The sequence below is a fragment of the Oncorhynchus gorbuscha genome, linkage group LG06 (genome assembly GCF_021184085.1).
Source record: "Oncorhynchus gorbuscha isolate QuinsamMale2020 ecotype Even-year linkage group LG06, OgorEven_v1.0, whole genome shotgun sequence".
In the NCBI taxonomy this organism is placed as follows: domain Eukaryota; kingdom Metazoa; phylum Chordata; class Actinopteri; order Salmoniformes; family Salmonidae; genus Oncorhynchus; species Oncorhynchus gorbuscha.
In genome coordinates, this window is record NC_060178.1 from 84,687,959 (window position 1) to 84,705,960 (window position 18,002).

At 43.5% G+C, this 18,002-nt stretch overlaps 1 protein-coding gene across 2 annotated transcripts in view; it reads right to left on the reverse strand.

The window, feature by feature from the left end:
• The window catches only part of abca5 (ATP-binding cassette, sub-family A (ABC1), member 5), a 105,819-nt gene that overhangs the window by 38,474 nt on the left and 49,343 nt on the right, over positions 1–18,002 (reverse strand). For both annotated transcript variants that reach the window (XM_046354375.1, XM_046354374.1), the window contains 12 exons: positions 17,690–17,976; positions 17,249–17,368; positions 11,474–11,612; positions 11,235–11,325; positions 10,173–10,312; positions 9,843–9,962; positions 3,364–3,565; positions 2,867–3,033; positions 2,458–2,585; positions 1,766–1,903; positions 1,433–1,546; positions 81–251 (listed from right to left, as the gene is read on the reverse strand). In XM_046354375.1, coding sequence (XP_046210331.1) covers positions 81–251; positions 1,433–1,546; positions 1,766–1,903; positions 2,458–2,585; positions 2,867–3,033; positions 3,364–3,565; positions 9,843–9,962; positions 10,173–10,312; positions 11,235–11,325; positions 11,474–11,612; positions 17,249–17,368; positions 17,690–17,976 — 1,817 coding nt within the window. The remainder of the gene's footprint in view (positions 1–80; positions 252–1,432; positions 1,547–1,765; positions 1,904–2,457; positions 2,586–2,866; positions 3,034–3,363; positions 3,566–9,842; positions 9,963–10,172; positions 10,313–11,234; positions 11,326–11,473; positions 11,613–17,248; positions 17,369–17,689; positions 17,977–18,002) is intronic.

An 18,002-nucleotide genomic window follows, 5' to 3' on the forward strand; every position in this document is an offset into this window, starting at 1 on the left:
CTGTATGTGTGTGTTGTTTCTGACTGACCACGGAAATGTGCATGTGTACTGTACTAGACACGCGAGTCTAACTAACTGACCACTGCGGTGACGTTGCTAGAGGTAAGCAGGTTGGCAGTATGGAAGGAGAAGAGGATGCTGGTCATGGTGGTCAGTATGAGGTAGTAGAAGGGGATGTCCACTGCAGCCTGACCACACCAGTACGCAGACGGGACCAGGCCAGAGATACGCAGTGTTGAACGGCACTTTATCTAGGATTGAGAAGAGAAAGGAAAGAGTTATCAGTCAATATGGAAAGCACAACAAATGCATGTTTTTGAATGTAGATCACAAAAGGAGTGCCTTTTTTGTTGTTTTGTAGGCTTTCAGTTTCACCGCTATTGTTGTTCAATCAATCACCAATGAGGTCATTTCTGAATCGGGAGAAAACTGAAAGCTCCAGACAGTTCTGCATTAGAGCAGTCCCAGACAGTATTCATGGAAAGTCTACTATTCTGTGAATCGACTGCTTAGTGCTTACCCTCCCCAGCTCAGGTGAATCGACTGCTTAGTGCTTACCCTCCCCAGCTCAGGTGAATCGACTGCTTAGTGCTTACCCTCTCTGTCTCGAGTGAATCGACTGCTTAGTGCTTACCCTCCCCAGCTCAGGTGAATCGACTGCTTAGTGCTTACCCTCTCTGTCTCGAGTGAATCGACTGCTTAGTGCTTACCCTCCCCAGCTCAGGTGAATCGACTGCTTAGTGCTTACCCTCTCCGTCTCGGGTGAATCGACTGGTTAGTGCATACCCTCCCCGTCTCGGGTGAATCGACTGGTTAGTGCATACCCTCCCCATCTCAGGTGAATCGACTGCTTAGTGCTTACCCTCTCTGTCTCGGGTGAATCGACTGGTTAGTGCTTACCCTCTCCGTCTCGGGTGAATCGACTGGTTAGTGCTTACCCTCACAGTCTCGGGTGAATCGACTGGTTAGTGCTTACCCTCTCCGTCTCGGGTGAATCGACTGGTTAGTGCTTACCCTCTCCGTCTCGGGTGAATCGACTGGTTAGTGCTTACCCTCACCGTCTCGGGTGAATCGACTGGTTAATGCTTACCCTCTCCGTCTCGGGTGAATCAACTGGTTAGTGTTTACCCTCTCTGTCTCGGGTGAATCGACTGGTTAATGCTTACCCTCTCCGTCTCGGGTGAATCGACTGGTTAGTGCTTACCCTCTCTGTCTCGGGTGAATTGACTGGTTAATGCTTAACCTCTCCGTCTCGGGTGAATCGACTGGTTAGTGCTTACCCTCTCTGTCTCGGGTGAATCGACTGGTTAGTGCTTACCCTCTCTGTCTCGGGTGAATCGACTGCTTAGTGCTTACCCTCTCCGTCTCGGGTGAATCGACTGGTTAATGCTTACCCTCTCTGTCTCGGGTGAATCGTCCGCTTAGTGCTTACCTCTCTGTCTCGGGTGTGGTCCATGGCGAAGTAGGCAGGCATGCCTGCAGCTAGCATCCCCAGTATGATAGCCTCAATGTAGACCAGAGCATATGACGTGGCGTCGGGAATTTGCTAAGGAGAAGAACATAGGGAACGTAAAATTATTGTAGCATGACGCTCACTCTTTCAGGCACCTTTTGTTAATTCGATAGATACATGGATAAATATACTTTATTGCTTGTGTATGTTTGTAACAAGCTTTAGATAGAATATAACGATTGTTGTACGTGCTATTCTAACTAAACCATCACGGTGTTATTCCAATCATTAGTTTTATTGGACTTGACTTACATAGTCGAAGGGCTTGGTCCAGGTGTGGATGCGTTGTGTGCCGTTGAGACCTCGTAGGATGGCGTTACTGAGGACGTTGACTGTCATGGGCAAAGAGTGGACGGTAGTACTGTTGAATGCTACACTGTATCTGAAACCCTGCAAAGCGGAGAAAGAAAAAAAGTGTCTGTTGTCAATGGTTGTCTCTGTGTGTGTGTGTGTGTGTGTGTGTGTGTGTGTGTGTGTGTGTGTGCGTGCAGGCGCGCTTGCGTAAAGCTTTGCTTAAGTGAAACCCTATAACCAGACAGAAGAGTCAATCAAGGACTGGGCATTTAAAGTGGCATTAGTGGCCTCTCTATGTCTTCTGATCTTATGCCCCAATTATTGGCAAAAGAGCTGATTTGATTTTGATTGGTCAAAATAGTCCAAGGGGGGGAAATCAGAATTGGGCTGCCTGTGTAGACACATCCTATGTGGCTCTGCGCCATAGACAGACAGCCAGGGTAAACGTGAACCACTCTACTGAAGCACCCTACTACCAATTAGGGCACTTGCTGCATAATTAGCCTCAGCCTAAGAGCACTCCATATAGCATCTAATTTAGAACCATCCACATCATGCATATAATCAGAGGGTAAACCGCCCACACACATACACACTCACAGAGAGAAAGAAAGTCACCCTTCTGTAGAAGAGGGGTTATTATTTTTCACCTTGTTGGATCCGGTGACGTTGATGGCTGCACTGTGAGGAGCACAGGACATGTAGTCTGTGTTCTTCATCATCTCCACCTTGATGTCCTGAGATTCCAGGTTACGGATGAAGTCGGAGATATCCGAGCCTGCACAGAGAAACAGACCACAGTTTTTTTGTGTGTGTTTCTAACCAGAGTGTTTCTACTCTCGTATTCAGCCATTCATATTCTGTGAACAGATGCTGCTAGGAACTCTACTGCTTGGGAAGAGCTAGATAGAGAACAAAGTATTTCAGAGCTGTAGTGATGGGAGGAGAACACAGTATTCAAGAGTATCAGTTCACAGTATAGAAGAGAGTATGGACTAACCTGATGAGTTCTGGACCAGTAGACTGGTGGTGTATTTCCTGACTGATTGGCTGACGTACCTGATGAGTTCTGGACCAGTAGACTGGTGGTGTATTTCCGGGGAGCCTGGTTCGGTCTCAGCAGGTAGATGGGGAGAAACTGCCGTTCTGGAGCGTGGATCTGGATGTTCCCCGTAGCCAGAGACAATACTAGCACAGCAGCTAGGAAGACCAGGAACAATGCCAGACTGAGAGGGCGAGGGAGTGAGACACACACAAATACATTGGGTAACTGTCTCCCCTGCCACCACATGTATCAAATGGACCTTTGACCCACACTGACACTGTGTTGGGGTTCACACTCACACCCAGAACAGTTCCCTGCCCTTCTCAACCCAGACTAGCCCGTGTAGCCAAAGGCCTTCCTCTCTCTCTACATGTTGAGCATGTGGGGAGGGAACTGCTTACCTCCCTATTATCTTGCCTATAGCCTTAGTACAACAACACAGTGTATAAGGTCAATAACGTCATATTAGGTTAGGTAATAGAGAGGTAAGCAGTTCCCTCCCCAGACTCACGTGTAGACAAAGGCCTTCCTCTCTCTCTGCATGTTGAGCATGTGTAGCCAGGCCACGGTGCTGAACTGCTGTCTCCACAGAGCATGGCCCTGGACCGCCTCTGGCTTGCTGTCAGAGAAGGTCAGTAGTCTTTGGTCAGTGTCGTCCAGAGAGGATGCATCACCCTCATCCTCAACCTGCTCCTGGTTGAACACACTGTAGTCTGGAGACAGGAGGGGTGGGAGAGAGGAATATGTTATTAGGCTATTCAACAGGGTTGTACTTTTCGGGCTCACTGTTTAAAATGTTTTTTGAAGGGCCTCCCGGGTGGTGCAGTGGTTAAGGGCGCTGTGCCACCAGAGACTCTGGGTTCGCGCCCAGGCTCTGTCGTAACCGGCCGTGACCGGGAGGTCCGTGGGGGGAAGCACATTTGGCCTAGCGTCGTCCGGGTTAGGGAGGGGTTGGCCGGTAGGGATATCCTTGTCTCATCGCGCACCAGCGACTCCTGTGGCGGGCTGGGCCCAGTGCGTGCTAACCAAGGTTGCCACGGTTGTTATCGGAGGACGCATGACTTTCAACCTTCGTCTCTCCAGAGGCCGTAAGGGAGTTGTAGCGATGAGACAAGATAGTAGCTACTAAACAATTGGATACCACGAAATTGAGGAGAAAACGGGGTAAAATAAAAAATAAATAATAATTTGTTTTTGAACAGAAAACGAAAAATTATATTTCTAATTGGACAAGTCATCTCCCTGTTTGTCAGTTTTCTTCAGTTCGGTTCCTAATGAATACGACCTAGTAACATAGTTGTCAGTAGATTGTGAAGTTAATGTGATAACATGTGCGAACATAAAACTACACATGACAACATGTGAAATAAATAATGTGAAATAAATGTGACATGGGATTAAAAATGTAAATGTGAGAATATGAAATTACACGTGACAACATTTGAAATAAATGTGAAATAAATGTGACATGGGATTCAAAATGTAAATATGAGAATATGAAATTACACGTGACAACATTTGAGCACATGTGAAAGCTGAGATGTCCAATATAATTTAGAATACTACTTTAAAATGAATAGTTGATGTTAATGGACAGTATGCGGCTGTATGCTGATTTACTTGGGACTCAACCTCACTTGGGATTTGAACTCACAACATCTTGGTTGCTAGCTACCGGATGTTGCTGCTGCACCACCAGATCTATGGGCATAATGGAGATTGGCTATATATTTATTGCCAAGAATACGTTTGCAATTTGTCTAAAGTTGCAGTAAAAATAGTAAAAACGTACAACTTCTTATTTCTATAAACATGACAGTATACTGCTATATTCTGATTTCAATTACTGTAAAATATAATTTTGTACTGTGAACACTGCGTTCTACAGACTAATTGGCAATAATTGGCCATTTCTGCACTTTGCTAAAAGCTGCACAGAATCAAGTAACGTAAGTGTAAAACTAGCAGTGCTCAATGACACTTGAGAGAATATACAACAATTATTTGAGGATTTGAACGTGCAACCCCTTTGTTGGGAGTGCAACAATGTTTCTGCAGTGCTCGAACATACGATATATTAAAACACTCAAAAAACAAGGGTATGGTTAGTGTAGCGTTGTTCCCCGGGGAAGAAAAAGGTCAAAGATACACTTCACAGCTATACATACTGTAAACTCACATGGAACAGTTCGGTGTACCTCTGGACAAGAGTGTCTGCTAAATGACTTAAATGTAATGTAAATGTCATAGGTATGTCAGATTTTCCCACCCAATATTTTGAACATAAGGAATGATCATCACCGCACTTTAAAATATAGGTAGGGGCAATGTACTGGTTGGGTCTCATTCGCATATTTGGGGGCGTGGTTAAATACACTACATGACCAATAGTATGTGGACACCTGCTTGTCGAACATCTCATTCCAAAATCATGGTCATTTGCTGCTATAACAACCTTCACTCTTCTGGGAAGGCTTTCCACTAGACGTTGGAACATTGCTGTGAGGACCTTCAATCACAAAAGCATTAGTGAGTTGGGACACAATTAGGCCTGGCTCATAGTCATTGTGTTCCAATTCATCCCAAAAGTGTGCAGGCCAGTCAAGTTCTTCCACACCGATCTCAACAAACCATTTCTGTATGGACCTTGCTTTGTGCACAGGCGCATTGTCATGCTGAAATGGGAAAGGCCCTTCCCCAAACTGTTGCCACAAAGTTGGAAGCACAGAATTGTCTTGAATTCATTGTTTGCTGTAGCGTTAAGATTTCCTTTCACTGGAAGTAAGGGGCCTAGCCTGAACCATGGAAAAAAGCACCAGACATTATTCCTCCTCCACTAAACTTTACAGTTGGCACTGTGCAGTCGGGTAAGTAGCATCCACCAAACCCAAATTCGTCCTGTGATGGAACATTTTATGTTGGTGCTTTTCTAAGCTACAGTGGAAAAAAGTATTTGATCCCCTGCGGATTTGGTAAAACATTTAAAATGACTTCTGTAATACAACTTCAGGTATTTCTTAACGTAAATAATCAATAAAATTGAAGACGGGATGATTGTGTTCAATACAGGAAGAAAAACTGAAGCATGCTTTCTGGTCAAGCGCCTCTATCTAACAGTACACTTCAAGTGACCCTCGTTCAAGATGGCCGTACTTCTTCATTACACAAAGGAATAACCTCAACCAATTTCTAAAGACTGTTGACATCCAGTGGAAGCGATAGGAACTGCTAGAAGGTACCTTTGACTTTTAGTACCCCGGGGAACAACACTGTACCGTAACCATACTCTTATATTTGAGTGTGTGGCTATACACTCACCGGTCAGTTTATTAGGTACACCCATCTAGTACCAGGTCAGACCCCCCTTTGCATCCAGAACAGCCAGAATTCTATGGGTCATTCACGCGATGGCATCACGCGATGGACAGCGGTACATTCATGCTGCGAACAGCCCGTTCCATCTCATTCCTAAGATGCTCTACTGGGTTGAGGTCTGGGGACTGCGCAGGCCACTCAAGTAAATTTAACTTGCTGTCATGTTCCAGGTGATGTTTTTCCACTCCTCAATTGTCCAGTGTTGGTGATCGCTTGCCCATTGGAGCCACTTATTATTTTAGCTTTTTGCCCAAAGGACTGCTGCATGTTTTTGGCACCATTCTCGGAAAACCCTAACAGGGCCTAAAGTTAACACACCCCCTGCCAAATGCAGGTAGATTTTGGCATTGGTGGGTAAAATGTTTATTTCACCAGCCACATTGGCAGGTGGTCAGGGCTCCACAGTGGGAGCATTTTACTGGCATTTGTGAATAAAAAGTATGATCACTTTTAAAGTAAAATAAATGCTGCTGTAGCGGTTTTCAAAGTATTTCTGACGTTTTGATTCATAGCTTGTAAATTAAATCGTACAAAGTCAAATAACTACGAATCGTAAATAACCTATTCCACCTCATGCTGCAACGCTGCCTGGCTGGGGGCTGTCCGCACGTAAATGAATTTTTAGAAGCGCTGCACACAGGCATAAAAGTTAGTCTAATTTACTTAAAACTAAAGTCTAGTGAAGTGAGACTCTGTCCTTGTCTTTCTTGGCTATTTACTTTGTTTTTCTATGTTTCAGTTTCAACGGCTAGGGAAGAGAAGACAACCCTTCTCCTATTCAGACTCAATCTCACAGGCACAAACATGACTCGAGGCGCGCTACCACGGCAACCTCCCGCCATCTTGAAGAACGATCTGGCCTTAATGGTCATGTACTCTAATAATCTCCACCTGGCCACCCCTCAGAGCCTGGTTCCTCTAGGCTATGTCCGAGTTTCCTAGGGAGTTTTTCCAAGCCACTGTGCTTCTACATCTGCATTGCTTGCTGTTTGTGGTTCTAGGCTGGGTTTCTGTATAGCATTTTGTGACATCTGCTGATGTAAAAATGGCTTTATAAATACATTTGACTTGATTTAAAGGGGCAGGTGAATTTGTCTAATCTGTGATATTTTGGTTAAAATACTCTTATTAAACAATATACCTCATTAATTCTTACTAGTAATACATTTGTTTTAGAAACATGACAAAGCATGCTCATGCATTTTTTGTGTTTTGTTGGTGTAATTTGAGCACCCAATAATATTTTTCTGTGGTAAAAAAAAATCTGAGTGGCTGGCTGGTAGATTTTTAAATCTACCTGCCACAGAGGCTGGTGGACCAAAAATAACAATGCTATGCCCTGAACCCTAGAAACTGTTGTCAAAAGCCCGGAGTGTGGCTGTTTCTGAGATAATGGATCCGGCACACCTGGCACTGACGATCATACCAAGCTCAGTCGCTTAGGTCACTAATTTAGCCCATTCTAACGTTCAATCGAACAGAAACTGAATGCCTCCATGTCTGCTTCATATAACAAGCCAGGGTCACATGACTGTCTGTAGGAGTGATACATTGTTTTGAAAGGTATGGTGTACCTCAAACTGTCCGGTGAGTGTATGTTCTTGGTAACAAGCCGTTTTCCCCCACAGGACTGCTGCTGACTGGATGTTTTGTGGCACTCCAGTTTAAATCCAGAGAGCATTTATGCAGACTTAGGGTTAGATTCTATCAGATCAAGAAATAAGGAAATTCAGGTTGCTGGCATCCAAGTGGTTGTGAGTTCAAATCCTAGGTGTGGTTGCATCCCAAGTGCGCTAACCAATGTTGAGGTCAATTCCATTCAAGTTCCAGTCAATTCAGAAAGTGAACCAAATACCAATTCCACATTTTTCGGTATTGATGTGTACCTTCTGAATACAGTTAGTTGTTTCACAGTAGATTTACTGTAGAAATACAGTTCAGGCGTAGAAATACTTTAAAACCTGTTTGCACTATTTTCACCATAACTCAGTAGCTGATAACTTACAAAATAAAAACAACAACAGTTTGTCATAAAACAAGTATCCTATAAGTTAAAATGCAATTACAAGTGAAGCGTGCCAAGTTCATTTGCAGTACAGATCAAAAAGTACATTGTTATTCACAGTAAATATAGCAAAACACTATTACTGTAGAAATGTACAGTAAAATTACAAAAATCTACCTTAAAATAAACAGCTATGGCCAACAGTGTAATTTCAAGTTATCACATATTGAAACACATGATTTCAAATGTGTTAAATCACATGACTTCACAATACATGTCAAAATGTGTTTTTGGAACACGTGAAATTATATGAAAACATGTTTTTCCAAAACTTCACATGTGTAATTGCATGTGTTATTGCTCCTTCAGCAAAAGTGTAACCCAACCTGGGATTTGAACTCACCATCTCTGGATTTGAGGTACACTGAACTTTCTACTCCACCACAAAGTCTGTAGCATTCCCCTACACATTCATTACCTATAATACATCTCTGCACTTAGCAAAGACTGCCAGCTGCACTGCTATTTTAGTTGTCAGTTATTCTGACTATTCTCTCATTATTTATTTAAATGTACTTATTTCAGCAATTTCAGGGTTTTCTGTACAGTTGTCTAATGTTGGTGTGGCATATAATTCTGTTTTAATGGTACTCCTGAATCACTATAATAAATATAATACTTTTTCTTGAGCATATGCGATCACGTGAAAATCCACGTGAACTATCATTGGTGAAGTGTTCTAAGAACACATGGTTTCACATGTGAAAATCCAGATCACCACATGTGACGTGTTCCAGAAACACATGGTTTCACATGTGAAAACATGTGGAAATATCACATGTGGAATCATGTGGTTTTTCCATAAGGGCAGGGCTTTAAAGTGCGACCAAGGAGTTTTATTATGGGAACATTGTGCGATTATGAAAGAAATCTCCCAGATAATAATTGTTGTAATGATAATGTTTCCGAAGTGAAAACGTCTTGATTCTAGCCCAACCAGTACCAAAAGATCTGACCCATATTACCGCAACATGTTTATCTTCCTATTGTGGATCGCTAGGACCCCATTTTACATTCATAAACCATGTCTTTGGTAGTTCTAAAACTACTTGAGCATTGTTAAATAATTTGTTCAATCATGTTACCTCATTGGCTAGCTAGCTAACAACCTGGTAACTTTACCAGTATATCTAAACATTTGCAGGCACAGAAAGAAAGCAAAAGGGATTTCTTCTTCAGGAGCTCAATGATCATAGCAATGAATGAAAGATCTGGTACATCTTTCAATAGGAAAATAGTGTTTTTACACAATGTAGAAACCTAATATTCCACAAAAGACTTTGTAATTTAAATGACAAGTATTTGGATCAACATTTTAGCTTTTATAATAAACTCATGTCTTTACAGTGTTACATATTCGTTTCTAGGTCACAACATGTGCTGCAAAAGTAGCTAGAATTCATGTAGGCCGTATCTCAATAAATAAAATGTAGAATGTTTTCTGGTTCTCCAAAATATAATGTGATGCTCCTAACTTTTAAAGTTGGGAGCACCAGTGCATGTGAATGTAGAGCCCTGCTTAGTACAGAAGGAGAGAAAAGAAGGCTCACCAGCCTGGTCCACCTCAGCCTCAGCCTCCAGACGAAGAAACACATCCTCCAGCGTTGTCATGGACACCCCGTAGTTGATGATGTCCATGTCTGGCCTGCAGTCTAGTTCTGAGAACAATCCTGAGAGAGTGAAGTCAAGGTACAGTAAGTACAGAACCACAGATCTAAAACTCTACCTGTTATATATGACCAGAAATAGAATTCCTCGAAAGTGAATAGCCCCTTGGACTATAGCAATTTGACTTCCCCGTCATGGGTACACTCAATAGGAATTATATTTCTATGATAGGCGCGATCAACTGAGCCGTAGCACAGAGATTAGTTTCTGACCTGAAAAGGTGTCCATGCTTTCGAAAGGGAGGGTGAATGTCAGCTCAGCCTCTTGTTGCCGTGACAACTGCGCCTTGGGGACGTGGTGCTTGACCAATGATGTGACACCATCCACCTCACACCGTCCACCAATAGACATTCTATAGGAAGGGGAAAACAACATGATTTAGCTGTGGTATGTATGCATCAGTCTTACTGTCATCAAACAACTTGATTTAGCTGTGGTATGTATGCATCAGTCTTACTGTCATCAAACACCATTATTTAGCTGTGGTATGTATGCATCAGTCTTACTGTCATCAAACAACTTGATTTAGCTGTGGTATGTATGCATCAGTCTTACTGTCATCAAACAACATGATTTAGCTGTGGTATGTATGCATCAGTCTTACGGTCATCAAACACCATTATTTAGCTGTGGTATGTATGCATCAGTCTTACTGTCATCAAACACCATTATTTAGCTGTGGTATGTATGCATCAGTCTTACTGTCATCAAACACCATTATTTAGCTGTGGTATGTATGCATCAGTCTTACTGTCATCAAACACCATTATTTAGCTGTGGTATGTATGCATCAGTCTTACTGTCATCAAACAACATGATTTAGCTGTGGTATGTATGCATCAGTCTTACTGTCATCAAACAACTTGATTTAGCTGTGGTATGTATGCATCAGTCTTACTGTCATCAAACAACATGATTTAGCTGTGGTATGTATGCATCAGTCTTACTGTCATCAAACACCATTATTTAGCTGTGGTATGTATGCATCAGTCTTACTGTCATCAAACAACTTGATTTAGCTGTGGTATGTATGCATCAGTCTTACTGTCATCAAACACCATTATTTAGCTGTGGTATGTATGCATCAGTCTTACTGTCATCAAACAACATGATTTAGCTGTGGTATGTATGCATCAGTCTTACTGTCATCAAACAACATGATTTATGAAGAAACAATCTGCTGGATGGCTTAAATAGGTCAAAACGCTTTAGGTCGAGATATGTTTTATAGTGTATTTTTTTGTGACATTTAGAGAGCTGTCTGCCGAAATTACCTGAGGTGGTATCCTACTCCACACTTGGTCTTGAGATATAGGGAAGAACCAACACACTTAAGTTGGCCCTGAGAGATCACAGCTTTGCGGTCTAGAAGGGAATGGGAAAATGAAAGAGAGAGAAGAGAAAAAGAGAAATTGAGATGGCGAGTGAAAGACATAAGTGTACGGAGGGATAGAGAGAACCCTGCTACAGATGAACACATTGTTAGAGATAGATAGGGAAGAGATGTGTGTACCAGCGAGTATGTCCGCCTCGTCCATGTAATGTGTGCTGAGCACCGTGACTCTGCCTGCTCTGCGACTCTTCAGCAGAGACCACACCTGGTGTCTGGAACAGGGGTCCATACCAGCAGTAGGCTCATCCAGGAGCAGTATCTAAACATATACACACACGCAAAATCTAATCAAATTTTATTTGTCACCTGCTTCGTAAACAACAGATGTGGACTAACAGCGAAATACTTACTCATAGGAACTTCCCAAAAATGCAGAGAGAAAGAAAATAGAGAAATAATAGAAAAGTAAAACATGTAATAATAAAAGTAACAATAGATACACAATGAGTAGCAATAGCTTGGATATATACACTGTACAAGGGGTACAAGTACCGAGTCGATGTGCACGAGGTAATTGGGGTAAATATGTACAGTACCAGTCAGTCAAAAATTTGGACACACCTACTCATTCAAGGGTTTTTCTTTATTTTTACTATTTTCTACACTGTAGAATAATATTGAAGACATCAAAACTATGAAATAACACATATGGAATCATGCAGTAACCAGAAAAATGTATTTTATATGTTAGATTCTTCAAAGTAGCCATCATTTGCCTTGATCACAGCTTTGCACACTCTTGTCATTCTTTCAACCAGCTTCACCTGGAATGTTTTTCCAACTGTCTTGAAAGATCCCACATATCCTGAGCACTTGTTGGCTGCTTTTCCATCACACTGCAGTCTGACTCATCCCAAACCATCTCAGTTGGGTTGAAGTCAGGGGATAGTGGAGGCCAGGTCATCTGATACAGCACTCTATCACTCTCCTTCGTTAAATAGCCCTTACATAGCCTGGAGGTGTGTTGGGTCATTGTCCTGTTGAAGAACAAATGACAGTCCTACTAAGCGCAAACCACATGGGATGGTGTATTGCTGCAGCATGCTGTGGTAGCCATGCTGGTTAAGTGTGCCTTGAATTCTAAATAAATCACCAACAGTGTCACCGACAAAGCACCCCCACACCATCACAACACCTCCTCCATGCGTCATGGTGGGAACCACACATGCGGAGATCATCCGTTCACCTACTCTGCATCTCACAAAGACACGGCGGTTGGAACCAAAAATCTCAAATGGATTCATCACATCAAAAGGACAGGTTTCCACCGGTCTAACGTCCATTGCTCATGTTTCTTGGCCCAAGCAAGTCTCCTATTATTGGTGTCCTTTAATAGTGGTTTCTTCACAGGAATTCGACCATGAAAGCCTGATTTATGCATTCTCCTTTGAACAGTTGATGTTGAGATGTGTCTGTTAATTGAACTCTGAAGTATTTATTTGGACTGCAATTTCTGAGGCTAGTAACTCGAAGTAACTTATCCTCTGCAGCAGAGGTAACTCTGGGTCTTCCTTTCCTGTGGCGGTCCTCATGAGCCAGTTTCATCATAGCGCTTGATGGTTTTTGCGACTGTACTTGAAGAAACTTTAAAGGTTCTTGAAATGTTCCAGAATGACTGACCTTGAAGTAATGATGGACTGTCCTTTCTCTTTGCTTATTTGAGCTGTTTTTGTCATAATATGGACTTGATATTTGACCAAATAGGGCTATCTTCTGTATACCCACTTACCTTGAAACAACACAACTGATTGGCTCAAACACATTAAGGAAAGGAATTCCACAAATTAACCTTTAACAAGGCACACCAGTTAATTGAAATGCATCCCAGGTGACTACCTCATGAAGCTGGTTGAGAGAATGCCAAGTGTGCAGAGCTGGGGCGGCTACTTTGATTTGTTTAACTCTTTTTTGCTTAATGCATGATTCCATGTGTGTTATTTCATAGTATATGTTGTCACTTTTATTCTACAATGAAGAAAATAGTAAAAATAAAGAAAAACCCTGCAATGAGTAGGTGTGTCCAAACTGTCCAAAAATGTGCTTTTCATTCAAAAACAAGGACATTTCTAAGTGACCCCAAACGTTTGAACGGTAGTTTGTGTTTGTATGTGTGTACACATATGTGTATATGTGTGTATGTGTATATGTGTACATGTGTGTATACATATGTGTGTATACATATATATATACATATATATGTCGGAGGTTTATATATACCTTAGCCAAGTATATTTATACTCAGTTCTTCACAATTCTTGACATTTAATCTTAGTAAAATTCCCCTGTCTTAGGTCAGTTAGGATCACCACTTTATTTTAAGAACGTGAAATGTCACAATAACAGTAGAGAGAACGATTTATTTCAGCTTTTATTTCTTGTATCACATTACCAGTGGGTCAGAAGTTTACATACACTCAATTAGTATTTGGTAGCATTGCCTTTAAATTGTTTAACTTGGGTCAAACGTTTCGGGTAGCCTTCCACAAGCTTCCCACAATAAGTTGGGTGAATGTTGGCACATTCCTCCTGACAGAGCTGGTGTAACTGAGTCAGGTTTGTAGGCCACCTTGCTTGCACACACGTTTCAGTTCTGCCCACAGATTTTCTACAGGATTGAGGTCAGGGCTTTGTGATGACCACTCCAATACCTTTACTTTGTTTTCATTAATAAATTTTGCCACAACTTTGGAAGTATGCTTGGGGTCATTGTCCATTTGGAAGACCCATTTGCAACCAAGCTATAACTTTCTGACTGATGTCTTGAGATGTTGCTTCAATATATCCACATAATTTTCCTCCCTAATGATTCCATCTAGTTTGTGAAGTGCACCAGTCCCACCTGCAGCAAAGCACCCCCACAACATGATGCTGCCACCCCCATGCTTCACGGTTGGGATGGTGTTCTTCGGCTTGCAAGCCTCCCCCTTTTCCCTCCAAACATAACAATGGTCATTATGGCCAAACAGTTCTATTTTTGTTTTGTCAGACCAGAGGATATTTCTCTAAAAAGTACGATCTTTTGCCCCCATGTGCAGTTGGCAACCGTAGTCTGGCTTTTTTATGGTTTGGAGCAGTGGTCTCTTCCTTGCTGAGCGGCCTTTCAGGTTATATTGATATAGGACTCGTTGTACTCTGGATATAGATACTTTTGTACCTGTTTCCTCCAGCATCTTCACAAGTTCCTGTGCTGTTGTTATGGGATTGATTTGCACTTTTCGCACCAAAGTACTTTCATCTCTAGGAGACAGAACGAGTCTCCTTCCTGAGCGGTATGACGGCTGCATGGTCCCATGGTGTTTATACTTGCGTACTATCGTTTGTACAGATGAACTTGCTAACTTCAGGTCTTTGGAAATTGCTCCCAAGGATGAACCAGACTTGTGGAGGTCTACAATTTCCTTCTGAAGTCTTGGCTGATTTCTTTTGATTTCCCCATTATGTCAAGCAGAGGCACTAAGTTTGAAGGTAGGCCTTGAAATACATCCACAGGTACACCTCCAATTGACTCAAATGATGCCAATTAGCCTATCAGAAGCTTCTAAAGGCATGACACACACACACACACACGCATGTTCAAAAGTTGTGTCCTTGTCGTTGAAAGAAAAGCACACATCTTGTCCATTAAAATAACATAAAATTGATCAGAAATACAGTGTAGACATTGTTAATGTTGTAAATGACTATTGTAGTTGGAAATGGCTGAAATTGCAAAAGGGTTTTCTAATGATCAATTTGCCTTTTAAAATGAGAAACTTGGATTAGCTAACACAACGTGCCTTTGGAACACAGGGTGATGGTTGCTGATAATGGGCTTCTGTACACCTATGTAGATATTCCATTAAAATAATCAGCTGTTTCTAGCTACCATAGCCATTTACACTATTAACAATGTCTACACCGTGTTTCTGATCAATTTGATGTTATTTTAATGGACAATTTTATTTTTAAACAAGGACATTTCTAAGTGACACCAAACTTTTATGATCTACCCTCTAAATTTTTTATTTTTTTAATGAACTATTTATCAGTCTTATGGCTCGGTGGTAAAAGCTGTTCAGGCTCCTGTTGGTTCCAGAATTGGCCCATCAGTACCGCTTGCAGTGCGGTAGCAGAGAGACAGACAGAGAGAGCGAGAGAGACAGACAGAGAGCGAGAGACAGAGAGAGAGCGAGAGACAGAGAGAGAGCAAGAGACAGAGAGAGAGCAAGAGACAGAGAGAGAGCAAGAGACAGAGAGAGAGCGAGACAGAGACAGACAGAGAGAGATTGACAGACAGACAGAGAGCGCGACAGAGGCAGACAGAGAGCGTGACAGAGACAGACAGAGAGAGATTGACAGACAGACAGACAGACAGAGAGCGAGACAGAGACAGACAGACAGAGAGCGAGACAGAGACAGACAGAGAGCGCGACAGAGACAGACAGAGAGCGCGACAGAGACAGACAGACAGAGAGCGCGAGAGACAGACAGACAGAGAGCGCGAGAGACAGACAGACAGAGAGCGCGAGAGACAGACAGACAGAGAGCGCGAGAGACAGACAGACAGAGAGCGAGAGAGACAGACAGACAGAGAGCGAGAGAGACAGACAGACAGAGATTGACAGACAGACAGACAGAGAGCGAGAGAGACAGACAGACAGAGAGCGAGAGAGACAGACAGACAGAGAGCGAGAGACAGACAGACAGAGAGCGAGAGACAGACAAACAGAGAGCGAGAGACAGACAGACAGAGCGCGAGAGACAGACAGAGCGAGAGAGACAGACAGACAGAGCGCGAGAGACAGACAGACAGAGAGAGATTGACAGACAGACAGAGAGAGATTGACAGACAGACAGAGAGAGATTGACAGACAGACAGACAGACAGAGAGAGAGCGAGACAGAGACAGACAGAGAGCGCGACAGAGACAGACAGACAGAGAGAGCGACAGAGACAGACAGACAGAAAGCGCGACAGAGACAGACAGACAGAGAGCGAGACAGAGACAGACAGAGAGCGCGACAGAGACAGACAGAGAGCGCGACAGAGACAGACAGACAGAGAGCGCGAGAGACAGACAGACAGAGAGCGCGAGAGACAGACAGACAGAGAGCGCGAGAGACAGACAGACAGAGAGCGCGAGAGACAGACAGACAGAGAGCGAGAGAGACAGACAGACAGAGAGCGAGAGAGACAGACAGACAGAGATTGACAGACAGACAGACAGAGAGCGAGAGAGACAGACAGACAGAGAGCGAGAGAGACAGACAGACAGAGAGCGAGAGACAGACAGACAGAGAGCGAGAGACAGACAAACAGAGAGCGAGAGACAGACAGACAGAGCGCGAGAGACAGACAGAGCGCGAGAGACAGACAGACAGAGCGCGAGAGACAGACAGACAGAGAGAGATTGACAGACAGACAGAGAGAGATTGACAGACAGACAGAGAGAGATTGACAGACAGACAGACAGACAGAGAGAGAGCGAGACAGAGACAGACAGAGAGCGCGACAGAGACAGACAGACAGAGAGAGCGACAGAGACAGACAGACAGAAAGCGCGACAGAGACAGACAGACAGAGAGCGCGACAGAGACAGACAGAGAGAGATTGACAGACAGACAGAGAGCGAGAGACAGACAGACAGACAGAGAGCGAGACAGACAGACAGACAGAGAGCGAGACAGAGACAGACAGAGAGCGCGACAGAGACAGACAGACAGAGAGCGCGACAGAGACAGACAGACAGAGAGCGCGACAGAGACAGACAGACAGAGAGCGCGAGAGACAGACAGACAGAGAGCGCGAGAGACAGACAGACAGAGAGCAAGAGACAGACAGACAGAGAGCAAGAGACAGACAGACAGGCCATTTCTGTTGTGTTGTGAGGGTGGATGATCAAGGATCCAGCGCTACCTTGGGGTCTCCCAGGATGGCTATGCCCACAGACAATTTCCTCTTCTGGCCTCCACTCAGGTTCTTAGCCTGGGCGTCCATGATCTTCTCCAGGTCTAGATCCTTCAGCACCTTGGACACCTAACAGACAGATCCAACACACAGGAGGGAGGGAGAGAAAAGGATGTGATCCCAAACATGACTCAATATTATCCATCTTGTGAGTTGAAGCTGAATTCAGAAATACGGAAGCAACATAGAGGCCTGCCAGTTACCAACCAGCCATGCTAGAGTGACCGAGTGATCATATATGATGCATTTTACATTTACATTTGACTATTTTAGCAGACAATCTTATCCCGAGCGATTTGAAACAGCATTCAGTATCACAACATCACAAGTAAATCCTTCTTGAAAATAACCGCTATCAGTATCTGTACTGGTAATAAAAATTCTCCTCACCTCATTGTCAATGTCAGAGGGCAGAATCCCTTTAATGGCAGCAAATATCCTCAGGTGCTCTTCTACAGTGAGCACGTCAAAGATGATGTTGAACTGAGGGCAGATGCCCACCAGCTGCCTCATCTCTGCCCCCTCAGCGATCTCTGCCACAGGGGAGCCATAGATGGAGGCGTGGCCGTCAGTCGGGGGACAGATCCCACACAGGATGTTCATCAAAGTGGACTTCCCTGCTCCGCTGTGGCCCAGGAGGGCTGTGATCTGACCTTCATAGATGTCAAAGGTCAAGCCTGGATAGAAGGGAAGTGGGCGGGAC